General features: G+C 43.7%; 1 protein-coding gene across 2 annotated transcripts in view; it reads left to right on the forward strand.

Moving 5' to 3' along the window:
* Positions 1-14,918, forward strand: part of PFKL (phosphofructokinase, liver type) — a 41,870-nt gene that overhangs the window by 11,895 nt on the left and 15,057 nt on the right. For both annotated transcript variants that reach the window (XM_082221778.1, XM_082221779.1), the window contains exons 4-11: positions 4,037-4,226; positions 6,294-6,459; positions 7,643-7,687; positions 7,863-7,971; positions 9,116-9,211; positions 10,166-10,258; positions 12,367-12,492; positions 14,250-14,314. In XM_082221778.1, the coding sequence (XP_082077904.1) occupies positions 4,037-4,226; positions 6,294-6,459; positions 7,643-7,687; positions 7,863-7,971; positions 9,116-9,211; positions 10,166-10,258; positions 12,367-12,492; positions 14,250-14,314 (890 nt within the window). The remainder of the gene's footprint in view (positions 1-4,036; positions 4,227-6,293; positions 6,460-7,642; positions 7,688-7,862; positions 7,972-9,115; positions 9,212-10,165; positions 10,259-12,366; positions 12,493-14,249; positions 14,315-14,918) is intronic.

Raw genomic sequence — 14,918 nt, forward strand, 5'->3', positions numbered from 1 at the left:
AGAACTAACTTAGTTGGTCTTTAAGGTGCTACTGGAAGGAATTTTTTTATTTTGACTATGGCAGACCAACACGGCTACCTATCTGTAATTTATGGGTGTTAGTGAAGACAAACCACCTCCTCTCATGGTCCCATTTTTCTCAAATTCATGCAGATGCAATTTTCTCCTCACAGGAAGGGAGAAGGACTGTGCTGGGGTAGCAACATGGCCTACATAGTTCTGCAAAAGCTCTGTTTGGTTCTTCTCGGCCTTTGTCTCCCAGATCACCAGTTATGACCTCTTCCACCTCCCCTGCTTTCCTGTGCCCTTTATAAATAACAGTTCTGCTCCCAAAATCTTGACTAGATAGGCAGTGAGGTATTCCTTCTCCTAGAAGGCTCCATGTTAGAAGGAAGGAAACAGGCATCAATTGGAGGAAGCGTCTACAATGTGTGAATTCACAGCAGTGGGTATAGCTGTGGCACAGCTGGTTAGGTAACAGACCAGAAATATATGTTGACTAGCACTGGAAATGAGATCCCTTGGTCTGTTTAAGAAAGGTTCTGTAGCTGCCTAGCATGGCCTCATGAGAGATGGGAGTTGTACTTGGCTGCCACTGCAGGGAGAAAGGAGGAGTGTTTTGGTACATTATCGTACTCTTAAATTGACTTCTAAAGGAAGCCTGAATAATAAGATTGCAGGAGCTGCCCTGAATTGAACCCATTCATTCTAACCTGGTACTGTTTGTCCCAGCTAGCAGAAGCTTTAGGAAGATTGGGAAAGGGCCAGAGCACATGCTTCAGGAGGCCCCACATCCAATTCCTGGCATCTCCTGCCTGAAACCACAGAGAGACACTGTCAGTCAGTGTAGAGAATACTGAGCCAGGTCAGTTTGGTCTGACTTTGTATTAGGCGGCTTCCTGTGTTCTTATGTAAGGTCTTCCATGTCTCAGGCAGAGGTCCCTTGTAGCCTCTCCACCTGATATGGCCCCAGTTGTGAGATGAGGCAGGGTCCCTCCCTGAATTGGGATATTTAGCATAAGCTTTGCAGTAATTTACCAAGAAACATTTTTCTGGAGGAATCACGAGAAAGGGTTGAGTTTTGGAGAAATCAATCCAGTCAGTTAAATCTCCTAATGAATTGATTTCACATTATTTCATACCTGATGCATTCCCCAGTCCAAAGATTATATCACTTTCCCTTGTCAGTCATTGTTACTTCATATGGACATCCTCCAGAGAGACTCCTTTAATTTCATGTCAGCCTGGGATGCTTAACTTGCCCTTTCACCTTTATGATTTCTTCACTGTGCTTGGTTTCAGGGAAGGTCAAATGGTGGCTTTGGGTTTGTGCTACAAAAGAGCCATTTATTGTGGGTGGATTAGACATATGCATTCTTTGGCCCACCACAGTCGCAAGTAATAGGAATTAATTTGTGGTGGCACAGTTTTAACATATCTGTGTCACATGATTTTTTAAATTATTTTTATTTTTATCATTATTATTACTATTACTATTGTTTTTATTAGGCAGGTGCTAAATTTCCTTTTTCCTTCCTCAGGCTCAAAAAAATGTGTGCTGACAGAGAAATAATCATCAGGGCCTTGTCAATTTTAAGTTCTTTACCTAAAATGCCTAATGAGAGTCAATGCTTATATTTAAAATACGTGTGTGATGCATGTCTAGATTTCAAGCAACCCTGAAATGGCCACAGCTTCCTGCGTTGTATACGTATGTGTAGGATTATCATATTTCTAAAAGTGAAAATCTGGACACAAAACTTAAAAAGCTATTTTTAAGGAAATACTCCAAAAACTCCACTTACAATGATTTCCACTGTTTACGTGGGCCTAATCCTGGCTATGTCCAGACGTATGGCAGCCCTACCTATGTGAGAATTGTGTTTTCCCAATAAATCTCTCTCTCTCTCTGAAGTGACCTTGCTTTGTTCAGGTGTATAGAATATAACTAAGTGTAATTCGCAATTTCTGGCTCTTGACTCTACTCCTGTTTTTATTTCTTTCCACCTGGCTCATCATAACAGCCCAAGTTATCGCCTAGTAATTCCAGATGTCTCAGAAACTCTTCTGTAGGCCAGGTCTAATCCAACTCAGCTCCGTTCACCTGGGTATAACATCCGTCACCTGCGGGTAGGGTGGGAGTGCTGCAGTTCTCGCACCACTGAGCTGGAATTGCTTCCTAGGTGATCCTGATTGTCAGGAGCTCTCTGAACTGGGACCTGCTCAGCCCCCTCCTAATAGTGTTTGTGTTGTTGTTTTTCCCCTTCTTAGAGCCTTTCCCAATTTGACTGGTGTGCCTCCTTTCCCTCAGGTAACATTCTGGTCTTGCATGCCTCTGCAGGATTTCCCCTTCTTGTCCTTCACCCTCCATGTCTTTCTGATGCTGTCAATGCAGCCTGCTGTTTCTGATGGGCTTAAGCAAGGCCAGCATGCTGTCTGCAGCGCTTTGTTTTACCTGCCCATGTAGACTTACCTTCAGAAAGATGAGGACAAGGGTGGCAGCTGTGTCAGTTCCTGTGGTGCTGGCGCACCCCTTTAGCAGGGTACGGCAAGCCTCCGGGCAGGAATCTTAACTGTGCTAACAGCATGTTCTCCCTCTACAGACCTTCACAGCACATTGCTCTTTGTATTTATTCCAGTAACACTTGCATCCCTCATTGTTGTGTTCCTCTACCCCCTCTTGTTTTCTTGCTCTAAAGTGACGCTTGTTGGTCATAGTCTGGAGTTTTAGCTCAATGGATGTAGGTTTGTGGTGCTATTCCCTTAGCTCTCGTGCTGTTCAAGAATGGGGAGGGCGTTCAGGAAGATCATTTCCCCTGTCACAGCAGCATTCATCAACATTGTGAGGATCCCAGCAGGAGATCCGACTGAGCAGCTGTTTTGTGTGAAGAGCAGTGTTAGAGGCAGTGTTAGAGACTGAGATATGAAAGCCAGGAGCTAAATGGCACCTTAAACCTAGGTTATGGGCACAACAACAGAATGTCTAGGTGCGCTTTTTTATAACAAGAATACAAAGCTGAAAATGAATGAACTGCAGCTAAAACTATTATGTTCATTTTTCACATGGTCTAGTCCTTCCCCTGCTCACCCCCCTAATATTCTTAAGAGGGTCTCTTCTCCAGTCTTCAGAGAGTAGCTGGAAGTGGGGAGGCAGAAGAAGGTGCTCCTTTTCTTTCACTGCAGTTTTAATCTGAAATCTTAGGCGCTTTTTTGCGCCCACAGCTCAGAAACTGCTCACGCTAATGAAATTCCCTGTCGCAAAATGCACCTAGAACAATGTAAGTTTTGAACACTGATCAAGGGGCAGGAGTGATTTTGAGTGAAATGATGGGCGGGGTATAAAGAATAAATAAATTATTATTATTATTATTATTATTATTATTATTATTATTATTAGCAATAGTCAGAGCTGCTGTTTATCAATAAAATGATTTATAAGGACTGCAACAGTACATGATTTATAAAGACTGCAGCACCAAGTCCACTGAAGATCACAGTTCTGGCAGCAGTATGACTGGATAGAGAAAGAGACATTTCCATATCCCTTCTTCGCATTTCAGTATACATAATGGTGTATCAGGGTAATCCCATGCCTTGGGGTTGTTGCATTTATCTTCATACCCACTAGTACTGGAGTTCCCTGGTACATCAGGTTAGAAATAAGAATCCTAAACTTCTTGGGCTGATGTGACATATGCCTTCTGTGTTTAGAGGATATTGCAATCCAATTCTGCTTGAATCTGGAACCATCTTTTAAACAGTATCTCTGTTTAGAACAGGGTTGGGAAACTTGTAGCCCTCTGGGGTTTGGTGGACCACAGCTCTCATTGGCCATTCCAGCTGGGAGTGGTTGGACTTGTAATCCAACATCTGGAGGGGATCCCCAACCCAGCTGGAGAAAGTCCCCTGCTTTATTCCTGTTGGAACTCCCAGCCCTTCAAGATGTTGATGAGCTTTGTGCTTAACCGTGGATCTGTCTGCTGACTTCCGATTTGTCTTCTGAGCTTCCTTTCTCACCTGGTTTCTTCGTTTGTAGGGTGGCACCATCATTGGCAGTGCCCGCTGCAAAGCTTTCATGACCCGGGAGGGCCGCCTCCAGGCTGCCTACAACCTGGTGCAGCACGGCATCACCAACTTGTGCGTCATTGGTGGGGATGGAAGCCTGACTGGTGCAAATATATTCCGCTCAGAGTGGGGTGGTCTTTTGGAGGAACTGGTCAAAGAAGGTACGTGTGAACCTTAGTTCCTTTCACAACACTACTCCAGTGAGTCAACCTGATGCCTATATCAGAGAAATCCCAATAGCAGTCTTGGATGTTAGAAATCCCCGTAACAATGAGCCCACATGGTAAAGGCCAATAGAAGTGGAGCCAAAACTGAGCCTTTGAGAAACAAGAGAGATGTATCAGCATGCTAGGTTTGTAGAGGTACCCCCTGCCAAAAAAAAGGTTTGGTTTAACCCCACCCACTCCCAGTCCACTGAGGACAGAGCATGCATTGCTCAATATCTTCAAAATGTTGAGTGTCAGTTCAAAAATAAAAACAAAAACTGGGGTGGGCAGGTGTCATGAGTAAAATGTCCTGCTTGATTCCCTTACAACTTACTGTATCCTGGGCATGGACTTCACAGGCGGCCTGGGATGCTGTCAGAGCTCTTGCACTGCCTTCCCAAAGCTGGGTAAGCCTGCAATTTCAACTTTCACAGGGGTGAGGATAAATAAATAGAGAGTGGATTTCCTCCACTGTCCATTTATTTATTTCAGCTTCCGTGCAAAGCTGCGATCATGTAAATAGAAGAACCGTAAAATGCAGGTTACCAGTACAAAAACTCTATACTGGGTACGAGGAAGGAAAATGGGTCATTAAAAACTCGTTCTGAAGCAGTTTCATATACACGCTTTCCCCCCATTTAATTTCCCCAACCTACCTCCCTGGCAGCATTGTCCTTACAACTTCAACTTTCTGTGAAAATGTATCACTATGAAGGGCCTTGAAACTTACTGTGACTGTGTTTTACATTCAATTACTCACCAACTTGCCCTTTCATTCCTCAATACATGCATGCAGTGAGCAGAAGGGACCTTCAGTAGCACAAAAATAAACACACAGGATCCTGACCACTGAGGACTGTTCAAATTTCTTGCTAGTTTGCAGACCTTCAATTTCCAAAAACAAATACTGATTTCATACAATGGAGAGGGAAAGAAACTCAAATATACAAGAGAGCCTATGAACACTACTTTGTTCATGATTTTTAAAAAAGAACAAAATAGAGCAAAGTTAAAGATGAGCACTCCTTAATTCTGCAAAAAGTTGCTTAGCAGTCTTTATAGCTTAGAATACAAAATTTGCCAGTGATTCAGTTACATGATATTGTGTATCCATGGCCAAGATGTTTGAAAGGAAACAATCAAGTAACAAATGAGTCTGGCTTTTTCATCTCTCTGAAAATTACACAATAGTAACACATTTAGTAGGGACGCGGGTGGCGCTGTGGGTTAAAGCCTCAGCGCCTAGGGCTTGCCGATCGAAAGGTCGGCGGTTCGAATCCCCGCGGCGGGGTGCGCTCCCGCTGCTCGGTCCCAGCGCCTGCCAACCTAGCAGTTCGAAAGCACCCCCGGGTGCAAGTAGATAAATAGGTACCGCTTACCAGCGGGAAGGTAAACGGCGTTCCGTGTGCTGCGCTGGCTCGCCAGACGCAGCTTTGTCACGCTGGCCACGTGACCCGGAAGTGTCTCCGGACAGCGCTGGCCCCCGGCCTATAGATGTGAGATGGGCGCACAAACCCCAGAGTCTGTCAAGACTGGCCCGTTCGGGCAGGGGTACCTTTACCTTTACCTTTTTAACACATTTAGTATATGAGGTTAGTTATACTTGAGTTTAGAAAGCTTTCTGTCTCAATGGAGTCAATGCTAACTAAATTTGTAGGGTTTAATTTGCTGCCCTCCTCCTTCTTAAAATTCTTTTTTCCCCTAGTTAAAAACATGATTCTGCAATCAAGCTATTATCAGTGCCAAATTATGGTTTTCAGATTATCAAGATGCGATTGCAAATCAAGTTGAAAAGACATTAAGGTTATAATCTCATTTACAGTCTCAAGTTAAAAGGAAATAAATATAACTTCACTCAAATTAACAATTAACCATTTCCAGTTGGGCTAACACCATCCTATTTTCTACTTTAGGATATGTTCTCTTCATATGTAATTGTCATTTCCATAGTCCTTTCCCTAGACAGACCATCTCTCATTCATATCCATTTGTTAATATTTTCTCTCTCTCTTTCTTCCTCAGGGAAGATCACTGAGGAGGTGTCTCAGACATACTGTCATTTAAACATTGTGGGCCTGGTGGGCTCCATTGACAACGATTTCTGTGGTACAGATATGACCATTGGCACTGACTCTGCCCTGCACCGTATCATGGAGGTGATTGACGCAATCACCACTACTGCCCAGAGGTCAGCAAATGATTTCTCAGGTCTTTTGCTTCCTATATTTCTTTACAAAAGACTGCAGCATGCCTAGGACTAGCTTGAGAGCTATGTAACCAACAGATAGTTCCTGCCCTGTGGAAGCGTTTTTCCGAGGGGTGTGTAGGTGTGATGAACCTGCTTCTCTCGAACTAACTCCTATTAGAGCCTTCCCAGATAGTTGCACCACCCAGAACAATTAAGTTAGAGCCATTGAAATCAATGGACCTAACTTAGTCATTTTCATTGAGTATATTCTGAGTAAACCTTCATTGAATGCCACCCTTGGCTATTTTCCTTGCACTATAAAAGGAACTCATTAGCCAAGTACACAGATGTCTTCATCAAAGATGACACTTGTGTTGCTGAGATGTTATATTTCTCCCCACTCATTCAGCAACATGTTGCTAAGAAAATGTGAATCCCTACCTGCCTGCACGACATGTGCAGTCTTGTCACATGAACACTGTTTCACTTTGGAGCTGCTGTGCTGGAGGCACCATGTAAGCAATATCTGCTTGCCCAAATGATTCAGAAGCAAGATCTGGTTGCCTTCCTTGATCTTCAGAGACAAGCAGCCACTGCCGCAGCAGCCTTCTGCTCCTTCCACAAGTAGCAGTGCACTGCATCTTTCCTGGGCTAAAATGCACAACCCTACACTATTTCAGAGAGGTGGAGGAGAAGCAACACCACAGTACCTCCCCTCTCACTCATCCCTGGCGTGGCTCGTTTTCTAACCTAGGCTCTACAGATTTTGGTCGCTCCTCCCTCTGTGAGAGAATGTGGAGTCTTAATTGTGACATCCTTCTGAGCGCTTCTAATGTGCATGCGATTTCAGGTGCTCATCCCTGTCACAGTGAGGTTTGCTGAGTAAGCAGAAGATGTTCTTTCCCAAGTCTGGAGACTTTTTGATTCTTTCCAAAGTCAGCCCAAGGCCTGGGAGAGTCCCCTTCAAAAGCCTAGGAGACTGGCAGGAAGATAAAATGAAAAATGTATTCAACAGCAGCAAGCTCTCAAACACATCTGTGGGCTCGTTCTCCCAGCATTGATACTGTCTCTTCCCCTGTCCAGCTAATGTGTGTGTAAATACTGCAGTAATGAGAAGATGCAACTGAAGCATGCACTGAATGACCATCTGGACAAGTCTTTATTCTCTTCTTTTGCTTTGCAGTCACCAGAGAACATTTGTGCTGGAGGTGATGGGCAGGCACTGTGGGTAAGGAGAGAGGTGTCTTGTTATTGGTTTCGTTGAGGGAGACCTAGATTTCCAATTAGGGGATTAAATCTAAACGTGGGTATATGCCTGCCACCCACCCACCCATCTCCCAAATCTTTCACCATGATTGATAGCCCCAGGTTCATCATTCACAAGCTCTCTTCTTCCTCTGCAGGTACCTTGCATTAGTTTCAGCTTTGGCTTCTGGTGCAGACTGGCTTTTCATCCCTGAGTCACCTCCTGAGGATGACTGGGAAGATTTCATGTGTGAGAGACTTGGTGAGGTGGGTGTCAGTGGTATCTGTTGCACAACAAAAATGAAATTGTGTGCTCTTTCTCTGATGAGCACAAAGGGGGGGGCATTTCATTTATATTCTCTTCTTTAGTGGCCACATCTAAGTTAATGGGGCCACATATATTTTTCCAGAGAGCTTACAGAATCAGATCTATTAATGCACTGTGCACCAGCTCACAGCAGCATTCCAGAGCTCTCTGTGCTGCTGATGTGTTGTTCTTTGTGGAAGATGTTCCTTTGTGTGTATGCTGTACTGCAGATAAATGCAGGTGACACTGGATAGGAAAAGCTGGCTGGCAGAGGCATGGAGCTGGGGGGGGGGGGAAGGACAGGATCTCAAAAGAGAGAGAGTTGAGGATTGGCGGCTTTTTAATTTAGAGAAGGTGGATCAAGAGAAGCTTTTCTTCCTCTAATACTAGAATTTGAGGACATTCAATGAAGCTGAATGTTGGAAGATCTGGGACAGAAATACCCCTTTGCGAAGCACATGGAATTCATTACCGCAAGAGGCAGTGATGGCCACCAACTTGGATGCTTTAAAAAAAGATTCGACAGATTCATGGAGGATAAAGCTATCAGAAGCTAGCCACCCAGGCTGCATTCTCCCTCCACTCCTGGAGGCAATATGCTCCTGAATACCAGTTGCTGGAAACTGCAAGAGGGGAGAGCGCTGTTGTGCTCAGGCCCTGCTTCCAGGTTCCCATGGGCATCTGATTAGCCACTATGGGAGCAGGATACTAGTCTAGAAGAGCCACTGACCTGATCCAGCAGACCATTCTTAATATCTTAGTATTAGATACCGAACCACCTAGCCGCCTTTAGTCATCCTTTCTCAGCATGCAGGAACTACAACAGGGGCAGGGAACATTTGGCCCTCCAGATATTGTTGGACACCACCAACTCCTGTTAGCCCCAGCCAGCATCACCATGGTCAAAAGTGATGGGAGCTGTAGAGCAGCAACACCTGGAGGACCATTACTTCCCCATCCCTGAACTGCAAAGTTGCTGATGGGGAAAGGCTTGACTGTCAAGCCTAAGGTGTTAATGTTAGGATTATGAGAGAGTCTCCATTAACAGCCTCTTGCCTTACCCTGATGGATCAATCATTGGCTTCCATATTTTTCTTTGGATAGACCCGGAGCAGAGGATCCCGGCTGAATATTATCATCATCGCTGAAGGTGCCATAGACAGGAATGGAAAACCAATCACTTCTAACTACGTGAAGGATGTAAGTAACTGGTTAATGTTGTAGAGCCATAGCAGTGAAAGTATTTTTTAGCACATGGTTCTTAGAAAACAGGCTTTTCCATATTTTGGAACTATCTTGAGTATATAAATATCCTGTGAACTTGACGCTGTCCATTTTTCACTTGGGCTTCCCAGCTTTCTTCGGGCTTTGAATCACTCTGGAGAATTTTAAAGTGGGCATTTGCAGCTTCAATGCAGATGTAAACATTGCATTGGCAACCTCATGGATTACTGCAATGCACTCAATGTGTTGTTACATGTGTTGTTGGAGTGTATCTGGAGGCAGTAACTGATGCAGAAAACTGCGGCTAGGTTGCTTGTGGGGCAAACAATTTGCTTGCAGGATTTGCACTGGCTGCCAATTGGCTACCGGGCCACATTCAAGGTGTTAGTATTAACATACAAGTCCCTATACAGCTTAGGACCAAGTTACTTGAGAGACCGCCTTATCCCTTACACACCCAATAAATCACTGCTGTCCACAAGAGAGTCTCTCCTACATGTACCAGAAGCCTGCCCTATGGTAACTTGGAGCAGGGCTTTTACTGTGGCCTCCCCTCTTCTGTGGGACAGCATTCCTGTCAATATATGACAGGCACCTACTATCTGCATTTTCCACAAGCAGCTGAATGCATTTTGTTCCAGGAGGCTTTCGCAACTGGATAAATGGGTCTTTACTATGAGTATTCACTTGATCTTGTTTTAAATGTATTTATTATATTTGTGGTTTTAGCAGTATTTCATCATGTAAATTGCTGTGCGACAGTGGTTTGGAAGGTGATTAATAAATTGATAATAATAGTAATAATGATGGTAATAATAAATGTCTGACCTAGAGCCCCTCTCCCAGTTTACCAAGGAATCTGGTACAGGGAGGGTGTAAGCATACTTTAATTCCAGATTTTCTTTCTCCCTCCCCCCACGTTCTGATCAGCTGGTTGTCAAGCGCCTGGGTTTTGACACTCGTGTGACTGTGCTTGGCCATGTGCAGCGTGGTGGGACCCCCTCAGCATTTGATCGTGTCCTGGTAAGTGTTACTCTCTTTCTTTTGCTAGATGTCTGGGATGTTCAGGGTATGTCTAAGGAATGGCTTGTCACTCTCTTGGTAAAGTGCCGTTGTGTTAGCAGCAGAAAGGAGAGTCAGAGCTGAAGACCCTGAAAAAAGCAGGAACCTCACAGACTGAGTGCATGTGCCCTGCTGCCATTTAGAAATCAGTTGCCCATACTGGTCGAACATTATGCCCCACTGTATATAGGTGGAGATAAGTAAGCCATAACTAAAAGGAAACACTGCTGGTATGTTTCAAGTCCTCTTTCAAAACTGGCATGCAGAACTCACAATAAGCAAATGGAGTAGACTGGATGGCAAGAAGGCATTTTCTGCACCCTTCATGGTGTTTGCTTTGTTTATTCTTGGCTTGGCCACTCGGAAGCAAACAGAAAAATTGTCCTGGTTTTGCAGGCTATGGTGTTAAATCCAGAGGCTTCCTGGACCTTCTCTTAGGCTAGTGCTTCTAGATCTCTGGGTGTGACTTAGACCTGTCTGAACAATAAACCCTGCTGTGCATCATAGAGACAGCCTTGTGTTCTTCAGTCCATTGTGTAGAATGCCTGATCCATTTCTATTTAACACTATTAGAAACCTTTGTTAACCTTGAAATTTTCCAGGATCTCAGTATTCTTCATCAATGCAGGGGTGGGGCAGTCTTCATTTTCAAGATAGTGTCACATCTTGTTGCAAGCCGTAGTTAACTTGTAAATAATCCAAGGGCTAGGAAGTCTCCCTGGCTGGTCTTGGCTGGTCAAAAGCAAGATTCCCAGCAGAGCTCCATTCAGAGCTCAGAATACTTAGCTACTTCTTTTTTCTGTTCTCTCTTTTGCCTTCCTCTTTGTTTAGGACTGGTCTTGGAAGGAGAGGCTTTTCATTAGGTCATGGTTTTCTTTTTGTCTTAACCTTTCCCACTGCTCCAGAGGATTTCCTGCACTCTTAGTGGTATTGAAACGAGGCAGTCTTTTCCCACCCCACAAAAAAACACACTATTAAACAGGGTAGGAAAATCGCATGAGGAATTCCTGTGCCGCAAGAAAGGAGTGGGTGAATATTTTTCTGCATTTGTAGGCTAGACCGTTCTAAGACCTGGGGATGACCTTCTGTCCCATCTTCTTCATGTTTTCTCTTTCGGAAATGGTCCATTAGATGTGTTTTTACAGTCATATTTGTCCAGTTGGTCAACCTGGTGTTTGGAGAGCTGAATTTTGCAAACTGCTGGTTTATCCAGTTCTACAGGATAGGAGGAGTTATTTTTCAGCTTCTGGTGCAGCCTGGCAGTGCCCTCCTTGGCATCTTTGCAAGCTGACCCTGTGACCCAGAGGAAGCACTGCCCTCAAAGTAAAGGCTGCTCCTATCTGCCACTACCAAGAATGGGAACTAACAGAAAAAGACAGATTTCCGTTTCTCAGTAAAGCAAACAACCCAATTAGTTGCACGTATTCAGTTTCCTCTGAAGAGGTGGCTTTCTAGGCCTGTTAAACAAGATTGGTCGACATGATAGTTAGAAACGTGCACTAAGAAGAGAGAAAATACAGTAGTTTGGAAAAACAGCTATTATGAGAACGTGTCAGATAGCACTGCAGAACTTTGTTGGGTAAGAGGGAGCGGCTGTGGACCAAAGCCATTCTGTGCTGCTCCTAATGTGTGAACACCTGGGAAGAGTGTTTTCTGTCAGAGGAAACTTTGTATACTGGGTCTTCCTATCATCTCAGTTCATATTCTTGTTGCTGGGAGTCTTTTGTTTCTACAAGGCAAGCCTTTTCCCATTAGCACTTCTTTGAAGTCTTGCTGCTTTGTAACTTTAGGAGATGCATATTATACAGGTTGTGTGCTGCTGCTGATGTGAAAATTGTGGGCATTTGTTAGCATCACAGTTACCCCATCTTTCTGTCTCAGTGGTTTTTACATTGAAACATGTACACATTTTTGAAGGGGTGAAGTATGATTTCCAGTGCTTGGTGAGACAAGGCCCCAACCTTCCAAAGCATGTTGTGCTGCAGAATCTCAAAGAGACATGGTATGTGCCTAAATATGCAAGGTATACATAGCTGACTGTCTCTGGAAATGCATTGTGTGTCCCCCAGAGCAGCAAAATGGGGATGGAAGCTGTGATGGCACTGCTGGAAGCAACACCAGACACTCCTGCCTGTGTGGTCAGTCTCTCCGGGAACCAGTCAGTGCGCCTACCCTTAATGGAATGTGTGCAAGTGGTGAGTAGTTCACATGATCATTGAAGCCAAATATATGCAGTGTGGAGAAGCACAGCATTTGTGGGGGGGAAAGGCCTCCATTTTTATATATGTGAGTGGGGTGACAGGGAGCTTCACAGTTGACACATGATGATGATAATCAGCAAACAAGCAGATATTTGGAAGGTTCTCTGGAGGGGGGTGGGAATTGTGCATATGTAGAGGGAATATGGCATCTGAGACGGAATACCAAAACTATTTGCTTTCATTGAAACAAACAAGAAAAATAGCCTACGTAGAAAGAAATCTGAAAACATGGTATGAGGTTTTGCTAGATTTCCAGTGGGTGGGAGGTATGACTAAGCTTGCATTCTGTAGTTGGGGTTGTTTTTGCTTTTTTGCTTTTTGTTACATTTCCTTACCTGCTCAGTCCCCTGTTTTATGTGATCTTTTATACAACATAAAAACCACCTCTGGAAATCTAGTGGAAGTTTAGCACTGATTTCCATTTTAACTGTTTCTACCAAAAGAGTCCATTTGCAACCCTGTTCACATGGAAAATTGCAGGAGTTTTGTGTCGTAACTGCACATGACGAAATCTAAGCTGGCATCCCAGTGTACATGTCCTTTCCCACCATTAAAATTTAGCATGGCATGGTAGTATGCTGATTGAAAAGCCACAGTTCCATAATGTGCTACAACATAAAAGAAACATAAGAAATCTAACATTATAATCAAATTAACAGAAAAAGCAACATGTCTGAATGCAGCCTTGATTAGCAAAGGTACCAGCCTCTTCCCATGCATCTGCACCCTTAGATATAGCTGTCCAGTTGTCTTTTGTCCCCATATTTTTCCATGAGGCCTGAGTCAAGCTTTGCAAGGAAGGCTTATTATGGTCCCATTGATGGCTGAGGCCTGGTCTGGGGTGATGCTGGGCCTTTTCTGTCATTCTATACTCTAGTTGTGGAATTCCTTCTCAGTGGAGATATAGCTGTTCTCATATTGTCAGCTTTTCAACACACTGGGGAATTGTTGTTTTTTTTTTTCCTTTCCAGCTTTTCAGGGATATGTGAGCTTAAGGGTTGGTCTGTCTGCAGCAAAATTGTATATATTACTCCCCGCCACCCCGATACTTACTGCTTTATAGTTTTAATATTACTATGTGTTGTATATTATTGGAGCATTTGTTTACCACCTTGGGATCCTTTGGGATGAAGCACTGTTTAAAAACATAATTAACCAGAATAACCATTTTCTTCCGGTTTTTGACAAAATAAAATAGATTTTTTAAATAAAAAAAGCACTTCCCAAATCAACTATGCATGCATAACTTGTTGCAACCCATCAACATGGAGTTTGTGGGTGTATGACTTTGGATTTTTGAGCACAGAACCTCCAGAGCCCCTGAACCATGCCTGTTCAGGGCTATACACATTTGGAGTCTGGCATACATGATGGAACAGGCTGTGCCAGTGAACTCTCCCTGGGAGAGTTCTTTTTCTTGGTTTGCCCCTGCCCAGCCTTTCTGGAGAAGAGGGTAGAAAGGCAATGCATCTCCCCCAGGGGTTTTGCAATCCTTTGGTCCTTCCAGCCTCCCTTTTTTCTGCCGCTTTTTTCTCTGTGCCTGAAATGGCCCTCCGCTGAGCATGTCCTTGAATGTCCTGAAAAGGAATTGGCAGAAGATGACTTAATCTCACTGTACCGTTGGTTTTATTAGATTTCTACTAGAGCCTCGCTATGATTCTCTAACCCCCACCTCCACAATATCTTTATAGACCAAAGATGTCCAGAAGGCAATGGATGACAAAAGATTTGATGAAGCAATTCAGCTCAGAGGGAGGTGAGAGGTGTTTCTGGGATCTGGGTGGAAATTGAATTTCCTCTCATCTGTTTGTTTATATTAACATTTAAAATAACAACACTGATGAAGGCAAGTCTTGCTGTAGATCTTTGGTATTTAGTAGCAAAGACAAGAACTTGTTACTCATTTGTTCAGTTCTCCTTTCTTAACATTTCCAAGGTGTTTTTTCATAGGAAATGTGAAGTCAGGTACAAAAAAGCATTAAAAACTCCTCTAAATATTACAGAAGTTCTTTACCTTTTTTTCCCTGCCCATAGAGAAACCCTGACTCCCCAACCCATAGCCATGATTCACAGTCTGAGGAAATCTCTAGATGTTTAGTGGATCTGTGCTCTTTTTTCAACTTCTGATGGCCAGTCCTATTTATTGTGAGCCAAATGATCAGAGCTGATGGTTACTTTTCCTTCATTCTCCTTTCTACTGCAACCCACTCAGCCCATCTCCTTGACATTAATAGCAACATGGGTGTCTTAAGTGTCTAACCTTCTTTCTTCATGGATCATTGGTTCACGAGAATCAAATAAATCTCACACATGTTTTGGATTGCGAGCAGTTTGTTTTCTTCCTATTTTAACCCCGTTCC

This window comes from Podarcis vaucheri, assembly GCF_965113315.1.
Source record: "Podarcis vaucheri genome assembly, chromosome: 5".
Taxonomy (NCBI): domain Eukaryota; kingdom Metazoa; phylum Chordata; class Lepidosauria; order Squamata; family Lacertidae; genus Podarcis; species Podarcis vaucheri.